Raw genomic sequence first — 18369 nt, 5'->3', positions numbered from 1 at the left:
CTTCTGCTTCTTCCTGTAACCTAGGCTATGTGACATCCCTCATGGGCAGAAGGAGACCCCTGCCAGGGATCTGTGCACAGGACCCACAGCTCCGGGCACAAGCAGAGCGACAGGCAGTGAACTTCGTGGTGCAAGGTACAGGGGCCCCAGCCAGCTCTGTCTCCTGCTGTCTACGGCTGCCTGCTGCCTGCTGGCTCCTCTGCTACTTTTCTGAGTCTGCCTGTTCCTCGGGTTGGCAAGTGCAGGCCTAGGCAGTGCCCACCAAACTTTGTGGTACTTCCTGCTCCTGGGAATGTCCTCACACCAGCTTCCTGGGTCTTACCTGTCTGGCAGGGCCCACGGTGGGGGGGGGAGGGAGGCAGTGAGTGACAGCAGCCGTGTGTGGTCAGCACTCAGCACAGGGTCCTCTGTCAAGGAAGGCATTTCCTTGAATCTCCATATCTGCAAGTGGGGAGTCCCTGGAAGCCTAGCCAGCACCCTGACCTGGGCCTTTCCGCTACAAGTGCCTGCCTGATTCAGGACTCCCCACAGTGCCGAGCAGGGGAAGGCGGGGGTGGTGAGGGAGGCGGCACTGTAGGGCTTTCAGAAAGCTCAGCATCAGGTGCATGGAGAAACCCAAGTGTGCTGAGCAGCATCTTGTGCCGAGTCTGTGCCTTGCACTCTGTCCCCTGAAACAGACCCTTCCTGTCCCCAGGTTCCACCGCGGACCTCTGTAAGATGGCCATGATCCGAATCTTCGCTGCAGTGGCCGCTTCCCCCTCCCTGACAGCCAGGTCAGTGGGACAGCCAGTGTGCCCAGCCCAGCTCTGTTGGGGATTGCTGGGGGCTGCCCAGGACTGGGCCTACCACCCTTCTAGCCACCCACCCGCCGAGCCAAAGGTGCCTGAGGGCCCGAGCCCCTGGAGGCTCGTACCCTGACCTGTCCCACCTTCCCCAGCTTGGACACAGAAGGGTCCAGACACACATGCAACCCCTGCAGGAAAGGCACAGCCTGCAGCAGCCGCCCCTAAGGCAGGTGAGCCCACAGCAGACGCCAGGGGCCCTGCACGGCCCCACTGCCCTCTGGGGACCTGTGGTCCCCACCACGGCTCCACGTGGCCGCCCCAGCCCCAGGATGCACGCGGTGATGGGCTCCTTAACCGCCCTTGGGTCCTGGCGGGGAAGAAGACCTCCCTGCAGCCACCTCTCCCTGGCAAGTGAAGGCCTTTGGCTGTAAGTGGCCACACAGACACCACTACTCCGGTCCTGGAGCCCCTTCCTGCCTGTTGGCCCCCCACAGCCCATTGAAGAGGAGGTCATGTCCAGACCCCAAAGAGCCTCGCTCATTCCATGCACCATGAGTGTTCCTAACCCATCCAGAGGGCAGGTAGAAGTCCCTGGCTCTCCTCAAGGAGGCCTGGCAGGGGAGGGGGGCTCATGGCGTCACACCAGCCCTCACTGCTCTCGTCTTTGGGAAGTGGAGGTCTGCTGGCCTTTGGCCCCTTTTCTACCATGTCTTTTGGCCTCTTGATATTCTACCTGCTTTTAAGCAGGATTTTTTTTTTTTTTTTTTGTCTGTCATGGGGCTTGAACTCTGGGCCTCAGCTCTTCAGCTCAAGGCTAGTGCTTTACCACTTGAGCCTTAGTGCTGCTTCTGGTTTTCTGGTGGTTCATTGGAGATAAGAGTCTCATGGACTTTTCTGCCAGGCTGGCTTTGAACCGTGATCCTCAGATCTCAGCCCCCTGAGTAGCTAGGATGACAGGCGTGAGCCACCAGCACTCAGCAGGACTATTTTTAAACGGCAATCTCTCATCCTTCTTTAAAATCTCTCCTTTATTTCTTCACATTCTCCCATGGGTTCTGTTGGCCATAATCTTCGCAGCTCTGCACAGAGACATTCATTGCTGGTTCCACCTAGAGAGATGGGGCAGACCGGTGCCAGCTGGAAGCCTGCTGGCCACTGCCCTTCGCAGCCCTGGGCCAGCCGCTTCTTCACAGGGTGCCACAGGCCCCGTGGCCCAGGAGGAGGGAGCCTGAGGCCCCTGTTGAACCTGCCCCATGGGTGGTCAAGGCAGGGGCAAAGCTTTGCCCAGCTCACCCCTCTCCCCATCACCAATCCCTGCTGTTTGCCCCCCGTCTTAGCGTGCATGCATGCATGCGCACGTGCACGCCCTCTAGCCAGGATCCAGGATTTGCTCCAGGATTTTTTGTGATTCCTGAAATCCATGCGCCTCTCCCCCTCCACCAGGTTCTCGGTAAGTTCTACCTTCACCTACTGGTGTGGGCTGTCTGGCTGGACACCCATTAGAGAAGCCACTAGAAAGCACATTGCTGCTCTACATCTAGAGCAGTGCAAGACTTAAACCTGCCTCCTTGTTTCTAGTGAAGCTGGTAACAAGCTTGGGATCTCGGCTGTGTGAGGATGGTCCTTCTGTGAGCTAAGAACAGCACGTTCTTGCTTGGGACTTTTCTGAGCACAAAAAAACACCAAGGCCCAGGGCCTGGTCTGACTTCTCTGAGTTCATGTATTCTAGCCAGCACTGCATCTCCCACTCAGAGCTATGTGTCTCCTACCTTGCATCTCTTGGAGGTAAGCTTGGGGTTCAGGATACACCCACAAAGGGCCACAGTACAGTTGAAGGCCTTTTTAAAGGAGCTGCCTGGCAGACCCCTGCAGGGAAACAAGGTGAGGCCTTTCTGGAATGTTGTCTTAGCGAAGCCAGGCTCTATGGCCTCGGTCAGGCTGGCTCAATGTCCCCTCTGCAGTAGGAACCCCGGGGCAGGCAGCTCCTTGGCTGTGAGCCCAGGAGGTCTGAGCAGCTTTCTTCCACCACTCTGCTTGTTCCTATGCCCCAGTTGCCAGCTGGGGGCATGGTGGGGCCTGGGTGCTGGGGGCATGGTGGGGCCAGATGCTGGGGGCATGGTGGTCTCTGGGTGCTGGGGGCATGGTGGTCTCTGGGTGCTGGTGCTGGAGGCATGGTGGTCTCTGGGTGCTGGAGGCATGGTGGTCTCTGGGTGCTGGAGGCATGGTGGTCTCTGGGTGCTGGTGCTGGAGGCATGGTGGTCTCTGGGTGCTGGTGCTGGAGGCATGGTGGTCTCTGGGTGCCGGAGGCATGGTGGTCTCTGGGTGCTAGTGCTGGGGGCATGGTGGTCTCTGGGTGCTGGAGGCATGGTGGTCTCTGGGTGCTGGGGGCATGGTGGTCTCTGGGTGCCGGGGGCATGGTGGTCTCTGGGTGCTGGAGGCATGGTGGTCTCTGGGTGCCGGAGGCATGGTGGTCTCTGGGTGCTAGTGCTGGGGGCATGGTGGTCTCTGGGTGCTGGAGGCATGGTGGTCTCTGGGTGCTGGGGGCATGGTGGTCTCTGGGTGCTGGGGGCATGGTGGTCTCTGGGTGCCGGGGGCATGGTGGTCTCTGGGTGCTGGAGGCATGGTGGTCTCTGGGTGCTGCTGCTGGGGGCATGGTGGTCTCTGGGTGCTGGTGCTAGAGGCGTGGTGGTCTCTGGGTGCTGGGGGCATCGCGGTCTCTGGGTGCTGGGGGCATGGTTGTCTCTGGGTACTGGGGGCATGGTGGTCTCTGGGTGCTGGTGCTGGGGGCATGGTGTGTTTGGGTGTCTGTGAGGGTGATATTCAAGTGACTCACAGTCATACCTATTCTTAGGGCCCGCCACACCGGCAGCCCAGATTCCATGATGTGATTTCAAGAGGTGTGAAAGTGTTTGCTAAATCAGGAAAGATTTCCAAGTGTCTTTTTGGGGGTTTTAGCCTGTTTGAAAAGTGAGCCCCTTGGGAGCCAAAGGCCCTGCCAGCCGCCTTGAAGTTAAAGAGCCGGCGCTGTGGCCTGGGCCCGGCTGTGTCCCTCAGGACAACTTCTGGGAGTGTGGTGCCAACGCCCTGGAACTGCACATGAACGAGGGGCCTCAGGCGTGCACCGAGTGCTCGTGACCCTGTGTGGGCCTGACCTGCCCAGCACGCGGGCGCTGCTGCTGCTCGCACAGCCCACACTGCTGGGCTCCACAGGCGCTTCCTCCTGTCTCAAGTCACAGAACACACTGAGTTTAGAAATTCAGGACGGCGAGACTCAAATCCCTCTGGTTTCTAGGTCCCTTCACTCGTGATGCCGTGTTGGCGCTAGCCACTCTGACCACCATACCTTCCGGTGTGGGGAAAGGGCCACAGCCTCCCGGGCCCCTGCATCTGAGTGTGAGCCTGGGTCAGCAGGACAGGCCGGGAGCTGCCCCAGAACAAGGGATGGTGTGGAGAGAGAAGACAAAACGGGGCAGGCCACCACAGATAGCTACCGCCATACTAGCCCTGGCCCATCTCTGCACAGGCCTTCCTCCCAGCCTGGCTCCCTGTCCCTGCCTGTGGCCGCTGCCTTGCATCTCCCTGTACCTCCCTAGGTAGCCCCAGTACCATGTGGGGGCCTGCGGAGGGCAGCAGAGTTCGGTGTGAGGCCACAGAAGGAGCCCCAGGACCCCACCCCTATGCTGCCAGTGTTCTCCTGTACCCGATGCGTCAGGCCTACATGTGCAGGGCCTCACCCACGTCCACCCCACCGGAGGGGCTAGCACCAGGTCCAGGAGCCACAATCCTGGGCAGCGCCGCCCCCCCCCCATCTGAAGGGCCATCCACCCAGGAGTGAAATCACACCACCTCCCTCCCTCCAGGCTGGTCGCCCAGATCCATGATGAGCTGCTGTTTGAAGTCGAAGATGCTCAGATCCCTGAGTTTGCAGGTAAGCCCAAGGAATGTGGGTGCTTTCTGCCACACAGTTAGCAGGCCGCCAGCTCCCCATGGTGTCCCTCGGCTTCAAGTCCCTCCCAAGCAGACAGGGAAGCTAGTGTGGTTTGGGAAGCCTGGGAAGGCTCATGTCACACACACACACACACACACACACACACACACACACAGGCCTGCGCGTGTGCACCTGCTCCTCCACCTCGTCACCAGGGGCTCGGAAGAGAGATGGTGACTCCAGAAGTGAGCCACATGCCAGCACTGCAGAGCCAGCCTCCCTGCACAGCCCTCATGTTGGACCTGACCCAGAAGCCCCAGGATCAGTCTCCCCTTCCCACACTGCTCTGGCTGGGTGCCCAGTGCCTCCCCTTGCCCAGAGCCCGTGGCAAGAGTTAGAAGAGTAAGCATGATACCTGCCACCCTGGCGGCCCTGCCAGCCTGGGGAGCAGAGAGAGCTCAGGTGGGAACAGAGCTCAGGTGGGGGCAGAGCTCAGGTGGGGGCAGAGCCCAGGTGGGTGGGGGCAGAGCCCAGGTGGGGGCAGAGCCCAGGTGGGTGGGGGCAGAGCCCAGGTGGGGGCAGAGCCCAGGTGGGGGCAGAGCCCAGGTGGGGGCAGAGCTCAGGTGGGGGCAGAGCCCAGGTGGGGGCAGAGCTCAGGTGGGGGCAGAGCCCAGGTGGGGGCAGAGCCCAGGTGGGGGCAGAGCCCAGGTGGGTGGGGGCAGAGCCCAGGTGGGTGGGGGCAGAGCTCAGGTGGGTGGGGGCAGAGCCCAGGTGGGTGGGGGCAGAGCTCAGGTGGGGGCAGAGCTCAGGTGGGGGCAGAGCCCAGGTGGGGGCAGAGCCCAGGTGGGTGGGGGCAGAGCTCAGGTGGGTGGGGGCAGAGCTCAGGTGGGGGCAGAGCCCAGGTGGGGGCAGAGCTCAGGTGGGTGGGGGCAGAGCTCAGGTGGGTGGGGGCAGAGCCCAGGTGGGTGGGGGCAGAGCTCAGGTGGGGGCAGAGCCCAGGTGGGTGGGGGCAGAGCTCAGGTGGGGGCAGAGCCCAGGTGGGGGCAGAGCCCAGGTGGGTGGGGGCAGAGCCCAGGTGGGGGCAGAGCCCAGGTGGGTGGGGGCAGAGCCCAGGTGGGGGCAGAGCCCAGGTGGGGGCAGAGCCCAGGTGGGGGCAGAGCCCAGGTGGGTGGGGGCAGAGCCCAGGTGGGGGCAGAGCCCAGGTGGGTGGGGGCAGAGCCCAGGTGGGTGGGGGCAGAGCTCAGGTGGGTGGGGGCAGAGCCCAGGTGGGTGGGGGCAGAGCCCAGGTGGGGGCAGAGCCCAGGTGGGGGCAGAGCCCAGGTGGGGGCAGAGCTCAGGTGGGGGCAGAGCCCAGGTGGGGGCAGAGCTCAGGTGGGGGCAGAGCCCAGGTGGGTGGGGGCAGAGCCCAGGTGGGTGGGGGCAGAGCCCAGGTGGGTGGGGGCAGAGCCCAGTGGGTGGGGGCAGAGCCCAGGTGGGTGGGGGCAGAGCCCAGGTGGGGGCAGAGCTCAGGTGGGGGCAGAGCCCAGGTGGGTGGGGGCAGAGCCCAGGTGGGTGGGGGCAGAGCCCAGGTGGGAACAGAGCTCAGGTGGGGGCAGAGCCCAGGTGGGGGCAGAGCCCAGGTGGGTGGGGGCAGAGCCCAGGTGGGTGGGGGCAGAGCCCAGGTGGGAACAGAGCTCAGGTGGGGGCAGAGCCCAGGTGGGGGCAGAGCCCAGGTGGGTGGGGGCAGAGCCCAGGTGGGTGGGGGCAGAGCCCAGGTGGGAACAGAGCTCAGGTGGGGGCAGAGCCCAGGTGGGGGCAGAGCCCAGGTGGGTGGGGGCAGAGCTCAGGTGGGGGCAGAGCCCAGGTGGGGGCAGAGCTCAGGTGGGGGCAGAGCCCAGGTGGGGGCAGAGCTCAGGTGGGGGCAGAGCCCAGGTGGGGGCAGAGCCCAGGTGGGTGGGGGCAGAGCCCAGGTGGGTGGGGGCAGAGCCCAGGTGGGGGCAGAGCCCAGGTGGGGGCAGAGCTCAGGTGGGGGCAGAGCTCAGGTGGGGGCAGAGCCCAGGTGGGGGCAGAGCCCAGGTGGGGGCAGAGCTCAGGTGGGGGCAGAGCTCAGGTGGGGGCAGAGCCCAGGTGGGGGCAGAGCCCAGGTGGGTGGGGGCAGAGCCCAGGTGGGTGGGGGCAGAGCCCAGGTGGGGGCAGAGCTCAGGTGGGGGCAGAGCTCAGGTGGGGGCAGAGCCCAGGTGGGTGGGGGCAGAGCCCAGGTGGGTGGGGGCAGAGCTCAGGTGGGGGCAGAGCCCAGGTGGGGGCAGAGCTCAGGTGGGGGCAGAGCCCAGGTGGGGGCAGAGCCCAGGTGGGGGCAGAGCTCAGGTGGGGGCAGAGCTCAGGTGGGGGCAGAGCCCAGGTGGGTGGGGGCAGAGCCCAGGTGGGTGGGGGCAGAGCTCAGGTGGGTGGGGGCAGAGCTCAGGTGGGGGCAGAGCCCAGGTGGGGGCAGAGCTCAGGTGGGGGCAGAGCCCAGGTGGGTGGGGGCAGAGCCCAGGTGGGGGCAGAGCCCAGGTGGGGGCAGAGCCCAGGTGGGTGGGGGCAGAGCCCAGGTGGGTGGGGGCAGAGCCCAGGTGGGGGCAGAGCCCAGGTGGGGGCAGAGCTCAGGTGGGGGCAGAGCTCAGGTGGGGGCAGAGCCCAGGTGGGTGGGGGCAGAGCCCAGGTGGGTGGGGGCAGAGCCCAGGTGGGGGCAGAGCCCAGGTGGGTGGGGGCAGAGCCCAGGTGGGGGCAGAGCCCAGGTGGGGGCAGAGCCCAGTGGGTGGGGACAGCGCAGCGCGGTGTGGTGCTCAGGGGCTTGTGAGGCCATTCTGGACCACAGATGTGGCCACAGGCTCTGAAGCAGCTGTGGATGTGTGGGAAGACCGAGAAGCCAGCCTCCTGGCCATGGTGCCCTTGTGAACAGGGTTGGCACGCAAGCAGCATGACCAGCCAGGGCAGGCTCAGACTGTGTCCTCCTGTGCTCAGCCCTGGGCCCTGGAGACCGGGAGCCTGGCCTGTGCCGCCCAGGCTGAGTGTCCGTCTTCCTGTCCTAGCTCTTGTCAGGACCACCATGGAGTCCTTGTGGCAGGTGCGGGCCCTGGAGCTGCAGCTGCAGGTGAGTGGGTCGCTAAGCGGTCACCGCCCACTCCAGCACTCAGCCAGAGCCACTCAGGGTGGGATGGACGGGCAGCAAGGACAAACAGATCCCACCCCTGTGCCGGGCACCCTGCCAAGGAGCCCTTTCCCGGCCAGCTTGACTGTCGTCCTTTGAAAACCCACGAGTGTCCACTGCTCCCACCAGCCACTCCGCTGGCCCAGCCCCTGCCCTGAGGCCCACCGCTGGTGGGCTGCACTGGGCTGCCACTGCTGCTTGGCCAGCTGTGCTTGGAGGTTGCTCTGGCCCTGACCAGGGAGAGACCTGGTGTGGTTGGTGTGGGATCTTCAGGCCGGGGAGGGATGGGGGCCCCGGTGTCTCCTAGCCTCCCAGGGGGACTGCCCCATTACTCGGGAGGGCCCGGCCAAGGTGTCCTAAGAGCACAGGACAGGCCGCAGAGACGGGCAGGCCTCCCCCGGGGGCCCAAGGCAGCCTGTGTGCTTTGCACAGGGACAGGACTCTGTGGGCAGAGAAGCAGGGCTGGAGCCACCTCAGGAGAAGGGCTGCCGTTGTGCCCAGTGCCTCCTGTTGAGAGGCAGCTATGTGGGCTCCTCCTGAGGCCTTGGTAAGGAGCCCACTTGGGACCAGGCCCCCAGGAGAGCTCTTCCACCTCCGGGCTCCACTCCAGCACAGACCCGTAGGCCATCATCCCAAGACACACCTCTACCCAGGGACACCTCCCCAGCTGCACACACATGCACACTCAGACACCCTATGACTCAGCAGGGGTTCTACCAGGACAGCCTGTCGGGTACAGTGTGTCTGCGTGTGCATGTGCGTGCACTCCTGTGGTGGCTGGTCTGTTGTGCATGTGTGTGTACCCATGTGGTGGCAGAGCTGTTGTGCATTTGTGTGTGTGTGTGCCCATGTGGTGGCAGGTCTGTTATGCATGAGTATGCATGTGTGTACCCGTGTGGTGGCTGGTCCATTGTGTGTGCACATGTGTGTACCTGTGTGGTGGCCTGTCCATTGTGTGTGCACATGTGTACCCATGTGGTGGCCTGTCCATTGTGTGTGCATGTGTGCACCCGTGTGGTGCCTGTCCATTGTGTGTGCACACGTGTGCACCCATGTGGTGGCCTGTCCATTGTGTGTGCACACGTGTGCACCCATGTGGTGCCTGTCCATTGTGAGTGTGCACATGTGTGCACCCATATAGTGGCCTGTCATGTGTGCACACGTGTGCACCCGTGTGGTGCCTGTCTGTTGTGAGTGTGCACGTGTGCACCCGTATAGTGGCCTGTCATGTGTGCACATGTGTGCACACGTGTGCACCCGTGTGGTGCCTGTCCGTTGTGAGTGTGCACGTGTGCACCCGTGTGGTGGCCTGTCCGTTGTGTGTGCACGTGTGCACCCGTGTGGTGTCCTGTCATGTGTGCGCATGTGTGCACCCGTGTGGTGCCTGTCATTGTGTGTGTGTGCACCCGTGTGGTGCCTGTCCGTTGTGAGTGTGCACGTGTGCACCTGTGTGGTGCCTGTCATTGTGTGTGTGTGCATGTGCACCTGTGTGGTGGCCTGTTTGTGTGCACCTGTGTGATGGCTGGTCTGTCTATGGAAGGGCTGCCAGAGCCGTGGCAGACATGTCTGTGCACCTGTGCACTCCTGTGTGGATCTGGGAGCCGGGGGCACAGCTGGCCGAGACCCAACGTTCACCTCTAGCTGCCATCCATCCACAGGTCCCTCTGCAGGTGAGCCTGAGTACCGGCCGCTCATGGGGAGACCTCTCCCCACTACAGGAGGCCCTGGACCCAGCCACCGCCCAGCCACTGATAACTCACTCTGTGCCTAGCCCCGGGAAGTAGTGCGCGGAGAACGGTGGTTTGCGGTTTGGGCCCGCAGTGGACTCCCACTTGTGAGGCTCCAGGCAGTGCCTGCCACACGGACCCTCTGTGACAAGGACAGCTGGCTCATCCCCTGGAGTAAATGTCTGAAAAGTCAACCCTGTGCAAGTGGCTTTGTTCCCAGGTGGCTGACACACACAGCCAACCACCAGAGGGGAGTCAGAAGTGGGGCTGGACCTGCTGCCCCCAAATCTGAGTCTCCAGTCAGGCCCTGTGCTTTCCTGCCCCAAACACAGGCAGCACGGTGGAGGCCAGCATCTGACAGCGCGGGGTGGACTGGTGTAAGGCAGCCGGGCTCCACTCAGGCCTCAGCAGCTGACAGACATGTACTTCAGCCGCGCTGTTCCCAAACCCCAGAGACACAGCCCAACTCCTTCACTGCCTGAGTGCTGCTTCTCACCCTGTCAGGAGGGAATGCCAAAGGGGGATCCCTGCAGATGCCATGCAGGACAGACAGGTACCAGGAGAGCCATCCAGGGTGAGGGGAGAATGGTGCCCATCAAGGCCAGCTTCCTGCACCACAGCCTGACAGACACCCGCTGCCCCTGACACCACTCCACAGCCTGGTCCCCTTTCTGGCCCACGGCTGCCTGAAACAAGCCAAGCCCCCTCCTCTCTCCTTTGTAAACACTGGGCTCCCCGCCCCCACGGCACGCGGCTGGGGGGCTGGGCCTCACCCCTCAGTGGTAGAGCCAGTGCCTTCAGGACAGCAACACCGGACACGCAGGCACTGCAAGTGCAGGAGAGGGGTAGGTGCCACCGGCCCCAGTGCCAGTCCCTCGGGGACCCAGGATGGGACAGAGCAGCCAGACCTGGTGGCCAGGGCATCCCCACCTACAGCAGGGTGGGATCAACTCAGCCAAGAATTTGGGTGCCCAAAAGCTAGGGGTCGGGGAATGTGCTGGGCCTGAGAGCCCAAAGCAGAGCCAACCTCCACTCACCAGCCTGGCTCTCACCCATGAGCCCCCACACGTGAGGAGCACAGGGCTGCCAGTCCCACTCAGCCCAGGCCAGGCAGGAGGCTCTTCTGCTCCAGACACCAGCCCGGCCAGCGCACAGGAGCTTCCAAGTCTCTAAAAGGCACCTTGAAGAAGCACAGAGCCAGGTTCCTTCAACTCTGGTTTTATTGAAAAACAGCAGCATTGGGGGCCGTGCAGGCGGGCGCACACCCGCTCAGGCCCGACCTGTCTCCTTGGGAACTCAGCCCGTTGCTTGGCCCTCGGGGCAGGTTTGGCACATCCTAGGGTCTCGGGACACCCTACCCCCACCATGGGCTCACGGTACGGCTTCAGGAACAAACCACAACAGTGAGGCCACCCCACCCACCCAACCAGCGCGGGTGCAGGGAGCCTCCAGCCGGCCTGCTGGCCACAGGGGTGGGAGGTGGAGGGACAAGGGCCAGCAGGGCTAGCCAGCCTGGTGGGCTGTGCTACATTCACAAGGAGGGGTGGGTACAGCCAGGGACAAAGGTAGAACCCTGCTCTGTCTACCAAGGGCCTCCCCAAGCAGAGGCTCTTCCTACCATGCCTCTCCACAGCCACACACACTCTCTCACACACACACACACACACACACGGACATGCCACACATATATACACTGGCTGTGGTCCACACACACGTGTGACCACACATGCACACATGCTCCCACACACATCAGCCACCAGTATATACATACATGGTCACATGCATGTGCTAGCATGTACACTCCTTGCGTGTGTGTTCACGTGCACAAATGCTCAGACATGCATGTAGTCACAACTCAGTACAAATGCTTACACATGCGCGCACACACACACACACACACACACACACACACACGGATACCCTTCTTTAGAATGGCTAATTATTGCTGTTTTAAAAAATACATCCAACAGTGTTAAGTCAGGGCTCACCCTCCACCCAGACCCAGATGTGGACACTGCTCCTTCTGGAAACAATGCAGGCAGCACCTAAGGGTGGTGTGTCCCAGGGTCACCCCACACCCCCAAACACCACCCACAGCCACTAGCTGGGACACCGTGGCAGAGCCCAGGATGGACTCCAGAAGCTGCTTCTGCCCAGCAAGGCGGGGCAGCAGCAGTAATGGGCCCTCGGCACAGGGGTCACCTCTGTGGAGCCGTCAGTGACCCCTGGGTCAGGAGCCGCTTGCCCCCCAGAAGCCTCCGCACTTGTCCCCAAGCCACCGGCACAGCCCTGGGGGCGTGGACTGGCGTTCCCTGGGGCAGGTGGGACAGGGCAGCATGGCCAGGAACAAGCCTGGCCCATCGGGCCCTTGGAACAGAAGGCTCAGGGTTCCCCGGCCTGCTTCCTCTGGACCTGGGCAGGACACCAGGGCAGGGCAGGGCAGGGCTGCCCTGGACTGCAGGGCCTTGACGCCTACACCTCCTCCCAGGGCCTGTTGTCAACCCTTTGGCCAGGCTGACCCTTCTCTCCATTGCTGCCCAGCTCCCAGGGCCCGGGGGGGGGGGAGGGGGGAGAGGAAGACCAGGCATGGGGGTGGGAGCAGGAGCAGCATGGGAAAGCGGCTGTGATGGCCCCAGGGCCTCTCCTGGCCCTGCCAAAGGCCAGAGCACAGGGCCCCAGCACACATGAGCCAGTCAATCCCCAGTAGCATTCTCTTGGGCTGGTGGTCTGAAGCACAGAAGGCCTGGGCAGAGAGAAGCCGCTGCACACCTCTGCACGACAGCCTCACCAAACACTGAAATTCTGGAACCCTTCCCACTCTCAAAACAGTCTTCTAAACAGCCAGAAGGACTTGTGGAAGTCCTAGACCCTGCCCGGGGCAGGTCTCAGCTGGCCTCACCAGGCTGAGTGTGAGTACTACCCACCAAGGCGGGTGGAGGCCCAAGGGAGGGGGGTGGAGGGGGGACGATAAGCCGTCCAACCCAGGGAAGTGGCTGCCAGGCCCCGGAGAAACCCACAGAGGTAGAAAGAACAGAATCTCTACAAACACGAAATTCATGTCAGTGCACGAGAGGCGGTAAGCGCGGACCCGCCCACCCGCGTGTCCAGGCCTTTAGCCAGGGGCTAAACCTCCCATAGCCACGCTGAGCCGCACGCTGGTCTGCAGAGGCCCACCTGGCATGGCTCAGGAACACCTGCCTTCCCCACCTGGCAGCAACAAAAGGGTGGCAGAAAATGCTCAGGGGTCCAGCAAGCGCTCCTCCACCTGCTGGGCCACATAGCTAGCAACATCTCCGTGGGCACACAGGTGCCAGGCCGAGAAGATTGCATCCCCCCACAACCCTCTGTGCCACCAGGACTGGGTTTCCTGTCCAGGAAGCACGGATGGGTCAGAAGCCCCATCCCCAGGAAGGCGCAGGGTCTGAAGACTGGGGGGGGGGGGCACCCAACCAGCCCCACCTCCCACTTGGACCCGCCCAGCCTCCTGCCCCGGGGCAGCTAAGACCAGCCCCGAGCCAAAACCAAACAGAAAGAGGAAAAAGGCACGACTGTTTGTTTTCCATTTTGCTAAAACACTTTACGTCTGTCTGTATAATCCAGATTAACAAAATCTGAGAGCTGCAAGAAAATAGGGTGCCAATTTCTGTACAGTCTACAAAACTCCCATCCCCGAGTGGGGACCGGGTGCCACCAGGGAGAATGTACAGGGGAGCGGGGTCTGTACAGGGCTCTGCAAACAGCTAACAGCACAAAAGGCCCCTCCGGTGCTGGGCCCAGCCCACCAATTTATTCCCGAAGCTCCTCTTTTTAACACGGCCTAGATGTCAAGGACCCAGCTCCGTGGCCTGCTCTTCCTGACGCAAACCCCCTCCCACAGAAAGAGCCTGGCAGGCCCTTAATCCCCCCCCCTGCCCCCAGAGCCAGGCCCAGGGCCCACTGGCCATTCGGGCACTGCCAGCCACCTGCCCTCCTCTCCCAGTCCCAGTCACCTCACACCCAGACTGGCCCCCACAGAGAGGCCAGTTACACGGCGCTGGGCAGGACCCACCCCACGGCCCGGTCCTGTTCCTCCCAAGGCTCTGAGACTCCCAGGCCCCCTCAGGCCTGGGGCTGGAAGGGCAGCCTGGGGCCTCACAGGCCCAGTGGACACTTTGGAGGGGAAATGATGCTAAATCAAGGTCTCCCTCCACCCACCTGGCCACCCACCCCATCACACGGGGCCTGAGACAGTGCATGTGCTAGCACCACACAGAGGTGTGTCTGAAGGTTCAAACTACCGTTTTGTCCCAAGAGTTAAAGTCATGCAGAGTGCTATTCTGTCTAAGTAACTTATTAGAAAATGGGTTGGTCTCAGGCTGGGATGAGCTGTGGCTTGCAGCAGCCTGGCTAATAAGATTCACAGGGCAGACCCCAGTACCCGGCAGGAGGCGGGAGGGCCTCTGGGCAGCTGGGAGGGGCCACCTGGACTAGCAGGCCCTGGGGAGGGGCCCTCCCCATGGACCCTGCCATCCTGTGCAATGGGTTGCTATGGGAACCACACCTGGTGCCAAGTCAGAAGTATCAAGTCAGCCAAGCCCGGGGCGGGAGCGGGGGCAGTGGGCAAAAGGAGGCGAAAATGAGATGATGTCAAAGCAAAGCAGGAGTGGACAGAACCGGGGCAGCAGGGGTAGTGCAGGCCCCACCAAAGAGCAGGCAGGGTAGGCACGGGGCAGGCCCTCTAGTGAGCTGAGGCTGGGCAAGGTGCGCACCAGCCTTGGTTCCGGGTCCAGTCTGGGCAGGACGGCAGAGCAGGGGGGCGGGGGGGGGGGGGCGGGGGCATGCGGCATGCTGCGGCCAGGCCACATCCTCAGCATGCACAGAGCAGAGTGGGGCCCGCGGCCAGCTCAGCTCCCACGGGGCAGTGACTGGCCAGCCCGGCAGGCCACACTTCCGAGGACCAATGGTGGTACCACAGCCTGGCTGTGCTCTGAAGCAGGGGTCCTGTGTGTGGGAGTAGGGCTAGGCCTCTTTGGGTGGAGGCAGGCCGGGCAGCTTGGTGGACAGTTTAGGTGGCCCACAGTGCCACTCTGCAAGGCAGTGGTGAGCCACCCGGACAGGCCAGGAAGGGTGCAGGGCCCCGGCAGTCCACACACCCCACCACCGTGGCGCAGGTGAGCAGCAGCCCTGGGACCCCCAGAACCAGCCGGCCAACCGCATGATGCTGGAGAAGGAAAACCCAACACAAACGCCAAGGTGAGCATCTCGAAGCAGGGCCTCGCTGGGCGGGCGGGCGGGCACAGGCAGACAGGGCGGACAGGGCGGCGGGCGGACGGGCGGTGGCGGGCGGGCAGGCGGGCGGTGGTGGTCACTCCTCGCGTAGCTGCAGGCGGTAGCGGTGGTAGCGAACCTGGAAGAAAAGGCGCTCGGCCAGCGAGAGGGTCATGCCAGGCAGCACGTAGTGGTCACTCGAGCCCATGTGTCTGAAGCCCAGGGACTCATACAGCTTGTGGGCGGCCACCTTCACAGCGGTGGTGCCCAGCACCACGGCAGAGTAGTTGTGCACCACGGCAAACTCCAGCACCTTCCGGCCCAGCGCCTTGGCGATGCCCTTGCCACGGAAGCGGGAGTCCACGGACATGCGGAGCAGCTCCACGGTGTTGTCCTCCTCGTGGGCCCGTGCGGCCACAATGCCCACCACATTGCCGTCGAGCACAGCCACCCAGAAACAGGAGCCTGCGAGGAGAGGGCAGCCGGGGTCAGCCGCTGCGGCCGGCCACTGACCAAGGTATCCGAACGACGCCCCATCTGCCGGCCCTCAAGGGACACACCTCCCCCCAGGGAGCTACCTCCTCCTCTGGGCCCCCCAGCCAAGAAAAAGAAAGCCCAGCAAAGAACCTCCCTGCTGTCTCGGCCTGGACACACAGCTCCCCAGCTGCCTGCCAGGGCCCCTCCCCTAAGACCAGAAACCATGCCACATCCCTGACCAAACGGGGAAGGCCACAGGCAGCCCTGGCCAAGGCTGCGCCACCTGGCCATGGCACTCCTCAGGATCCTCGCCGCGGGCTCAGGGGCCAGGGGATGCTTCCAAGTCCCTGCGGGCACTGGGGCCCCACAGGGAGTCTCTCCAGGGCAGAAGGGCACAGTCAACCTGTCTCATGGGGGGCAGGAGACAGGCTGGGCAGGGAGGGGAGGCCTGAAAAAGGAGGCCGTGAAGCAAATCTGCCATCCCTGGTGAGGAGGTCTAGAGGCTGAGGGCCAGGTGCACGCCCTGCCCTAGGGAACGCCACACACACCGCTTCAAGGGCCAGACTTCCCACACAGGCTCAGCTCCGGCTCCTCACCTCCCATCTTGCCTCCACCACCCAGGGGAGGGGTCCCCCACATCCTGCTGGCTCTGTGAAGAGGTCTGTTAACTTCTTCAGGTGACTGAGGAGCACTGAAGACCCCAGACACCCACCCTCCACCAGCAGAGGAGAAGCCGCTGCCAGTCCCCCCGCCCCGGACCTGAGGGGAGTCCCTAGGCCAGCCCCCTTCCTACCAGCCAGCCTCCCAGCTGGCCAGAGTTCAGCCTGCTCCCACCCCACATACAGAGGAAAACAGGAGCGAGGGCAGCGCCCGGCGCCCGTGGCCTTGACATGCCCCCGCGTCTCCATTTTCCTGTGGTGCTCTCCCACACTTTCACCAAGCCTTGGTCGGCCCTGCCCTGCGGGTCTTCCCGCAGACCGGCAGACGTCCCGGGAAGAACAAGCCAGGACTAATTCCCTTCACGGAGTCTTTGGGGATCTTCAGCCATCCTCTCTCCCCGAGCCCCCTCCCCTCCTGAGCAGAGCCTTGAGAAGCAAGGGAATCTCAGAGGCTGGGTCTGGGAGGCTGTGTTCAGGTTTGGGGAGGAGTCCAGGAAAAGGACAGGCTCCAAGTCCGGTTGTGCCGGGGAGCAGGGCTGATGCGGCAGCAGCACAGCTGGCCGTGCCCTTGCCCTGCACCGACCCAGGGCCGTCTTACTCTCCACGGCCCTGATGCCTCCACCTCGGGCTCCGAAGACCCAGCTTGGGACAGAGGATGAGGCTGGCTGCGCTAGAGCAGGTGCCAGGTGCCAGCCGTCCTGGACAAAACCCTGTGGTTCACGACGGGGCCCAGAGAGCAGGCAGGAAGGAGAGGCCGAACATGAGGCCAGGCCCGCGCACGGCGTCCCCTGCTCCCCACAGTCCCTCCGCCCTGCCCCGCAGGGCTCTCTGGGCTGACCTCCGGCACAGGAAGGGGGGCAAGGCGCGGTGCCAGGTAGGGCCTCTTCTTCTGCCCAGTGGGTGCCAGCAAAGGTCCCAATAGTGCGTGCGGCGCGGCCAGGCGGCTCTGACCAAACCAGAGCCGAGAGGACGCAGCCCACGGAGACCCCCGCCTTGATCGGGGGCGCCCCGCTGGCCGGCCCGGGGGCGCTGCGGGGCGGGGGCCGGGGGGAGGGCGCCGGCTCACCGGGAGGCTTCATGTAGTACTGCTCGATGTCGGCCATGTCGGTGTGCAGCGCGCACTCCAGGTACGCCAGGATCACCTTGCGGCTGTAGTAGTAGCGCAGCGCCAGCAGCCCGGCGGGCACCAGCCCGGCCAGCAGCAGGGAGCGGGTGGCGGCGAAGCACAGCACTGCGGGCGGGCGGGCGAGGAGCGCGGTGAGCGGCGGCGCGGCGCCGGCCCGGGCCCGGGCGTCTCCCCCGCGGGCGGCAGCGCCCACCGACCCGAACTTCCCGCCCGCCCCACGCAGCCCTCCGCCCGGGCCCGAGCGAGCCCGGAGCCCGCCGAGCCCTCCGCAGCCCGGGCCCGCGGCCGGTGACCTTGGGGGGGTCGCCGGGCTCCCCCGCGGGGCGCGCTCCCTCCCCGGCGCCCCGTCACGCCGTCCCCGCGGCCCCGGCCCGCCCCCCCCCCGCGCCGCGGTTCCCACGCGCGGCCGCCCGGCCCCGGGTCCCCGGCGCGCGCGGGCCCGGCACTGACCGGCCAGCAGGGCGCAGAGCAGCTGCGCGCGCGGGCGCTGCCGCAGGCCGCGGAACGCCGTGTTGGGGATGCGCTCCAGGATGCCGTCGTAGAAGATGCGGCGCGCGGCCTCCTGCTCGGCGGCGCGGAACTCGCGGATGCACACGCCGCGCCCCGCCGGCGGCCCCGCGGGCCCCGCGCCGCCCCGGGGCTGCGGGCCCGGCGCGGGAGGCGGCGCGGCGGCCGGGGCCGGCGCGGCGGGCAGCGGGGGCCACCCGGCGCCGGCGGCGGCGCGCAGCGCGCCCCTCCCGGGCCCCGGCAGCGCCTCGCGCTCCTCCGCGGCCACGATCTTCGTCTCGCAGACCATGTCGGGAGGCCCGCAATGCATGCACCCGGCGGGCGGCGCGGCGCGGGGACGCGGGCCGGGGCGGCGGGCACGGCCCGGGCCCAGGGCAGGGGCGGCGGCGGCGGCGGCGGCGGCGGCTCAGGGGCGCGGGGCGGAGGCGGCGGGCGGCCGGGGCGCGCGCAGGGAGCTGCGCCGCATTTTGGAGAAGTATTTATAATGCGGCGGCGCCGGTGCGGTCGCGGCGCCCGGGGTCCCGCAGGGTCCTAGCGTCCACTGCATTGGCTGCCGAGGGTCACCATGTGATCTCGGGGGCGGGAGCGCCGCCGCCCCCGCGCCGCCCGGCCGCACGCGCCAGCGCCGCGCGGGGGGCGGCCCGCCGGGGCCCGCGCGGGCGCGGGGCGGCGCGGGGCGCGACGGGGCGGCCCGGCCGGGTCCGGTTCGGAGCGGCTCCCGGGCCCACCCGGCGGGGCGCTGCCGCG

The 18369-nt window shown here is 65.1% G+C and overlaps 2 protein-coding genes across 9 annotated transcripts in view; one reads left to right on the top strand and one right to left on the bottom strand.

Moving 5' to 3' along the window:
- The window catches only part of Poln (DNA polymerase nu), a 126971-nt gene extending 117171 nt beyond the window's left edge, over positions 1–9800 (top strand). For all 8 annotated transcript variants that reach the window (XM_070021689.1, XM_070021688.1, XM_070021693.1 and 5 more), the window contains 5 exons: positions 25–135; positions 695–773; positions 4646–4713; positions 7761–7822; positions 9538–9800. In XM_070021689.1, the coding sequence (XP_069877790.1) occupies positions 25–135; positions 695–773; positions 4646–4713; positions 7761–7822; positions 9538–9663 (446 nt within the window). In that variant the 3' untranslated portion in view covers positions 9664–9800. The remainder of the gene's footprint in view (positions 1–24; positions 136–694; positions 774–4645; positions 4714–7760; positions 7823–9537) is intronic.
- Positions 9801–10808: 1008 nt separating this feature from the next.
- Nat8l (N-acetyltransferase 8 like) lies at positions 10809–17932 on the bottom strand. Its single transcript, XM_070021687.1, has 3 exons — positions 17566–17932; positions 17056–17220; positions 10809–15318 (listed from the first exon to the last, which is right to left on the bottom strand). Exons 1-3 carry the CDS (start codon positions 17930–17932, stop codon positions 14951–14953), a joined length of 900 nt encoding a protein of 299 aa, XP_069877788.1. The 3' UTR covers positions 10809–14950.
- Between the last annotated feature and the right edge of the window lie 437 nt (positions 17933–18369).

Source organism: Dipodomys merriami, unplaced genomic scaffold (genome assembly GCF_024711535.1).
Source record: "Dipodomys merriami isolate MVZ:Mamm:240054 unplaced genomic scaffold, mDipMer1.0.p SCAF_143, whole genome shotgun sequence".
Classification (NCBI taxonomy): domain Eukaryota; kingdom Metazoa; phylum Chordata; class Mammalia; order Rodentia; family Heteromyidae; genus Dipodomys; species Dipodomys merriami.
The sequence above is the reverse complement of the archived record's forward strand: the minus strand, read 5'-3'. Positions and strand labels throughout refer to the sequence as shown.

Bases quoted from the DNA above. Each gene is read 5' to 3' on its own strand.
- Nat8l (XM_070021687.1), bottom strand. From the start codon at position 17,932: ATGCATTGCGGGCCTCCCGACATGGTCTGCGAGACGAAGATCGTGGCC. The intron at 17,221-17,565 runs GTCAGTGCCGGG...GCCCGCCCGCAG, and splicing joins GCTCTGCGCCCTGCTGGCCG to TGCTGTGCTTCGCCGCCACC. The intron at 15,319-17,055 runs GTGAGCCGGCGC...CTCTCCTCGCAG, and splicing joins GTACTACATGAAGCCTCCCG to GCTCCTGTTTCTGGGTGGCT.